Raw genomic sequence first — 563 nt, 5'->3', positions numbered from 1 at the left:
ATGTGTGTGTGTGTGTGTGTGTGTGTGTGTGTGTGTGTGTGTGTGTGTGTGTGTGTGTGTGTGTGTGTGTGTGTGTGTGTGTGTGTGTGTGTGTGTGTGTGTGTGTGTGTGAACGTTTGTGTGTGTGTTGCTACATGACTGTGGGGTACAGCTTGACCACATGTTAGCATGGAGACATGCTGGCATGACAAAAAGTCTATTCTATCCTATTCCATTCTATTCTATTCTATTCTATTCTATTCTATTCTATTCTATTCTATTCTATTCTATTCTATTCTGTTCTAAAGGCTTTGGGAAGGTGCAGTGCGTGCGTGCGTGCGTGCGTGCTGCTAATTGGCATACAGCAGAAAGCCACTGAAGGTGTGAATGTTGCTCCACATGTTGGCGTGGACCTTGAAGTTTTTGGGCAGCTGCAGGTAGACCTCGTCGTACATCTCCAGGGAGAGCACCGCTGAGTTGGTGGCATAGTCCTCGTTATCCCCCTTGTCCTGCCGCTCCCACACCAGCAGCATCTGAAGCAGCAGAGGTGGATTTTACATTACATTAGGCCGGTGTTTCTCAAC

General features: G+C 47.4%; 1 protein-coding gene across 1 annotated transcript in view; it reads right to left on the bottom strand.

The window, feature by feature from the left end:
- LOC134441462 (cerebellin-3-like) overlaps window positions 1–563 on the bottom strand; it is an 8,046-nt gene continuing 7,483 nt past the window's right edge. Inside the window, exon 5 of the mRNA XM_063191791.1 lies at window positions 1–512. Within this exon, the coding sequence (XP_063047861.1) occupies window positions 330–512 (183 nt within the window). The 3' untranslated portion in view covers window positions 1–329. The remainder of the gene's footprint in view (window positions 513–563) is intronic.

The sequence above is a fragment of the Engraulis encrasicolus genome, chromosome 24 (genome assembly GCF_034702125.1).
Source record: "Engraulis encrasicolus isolate BLACKSEA-1 chromosome 24, IST_EnEncr_1.0, whole genome shotgun sequence".
Taxonomy (NCBI): domain Eukaryota; kingdom Metazoa; phylum Chordata; class Actinopteri; order Clupeiformes; family Engraulidae; genus Engraulis; species Engraulis encrasicolus.
This window is presented reverse-complemented; position numbering and strand designations above follow the sequence as displayed.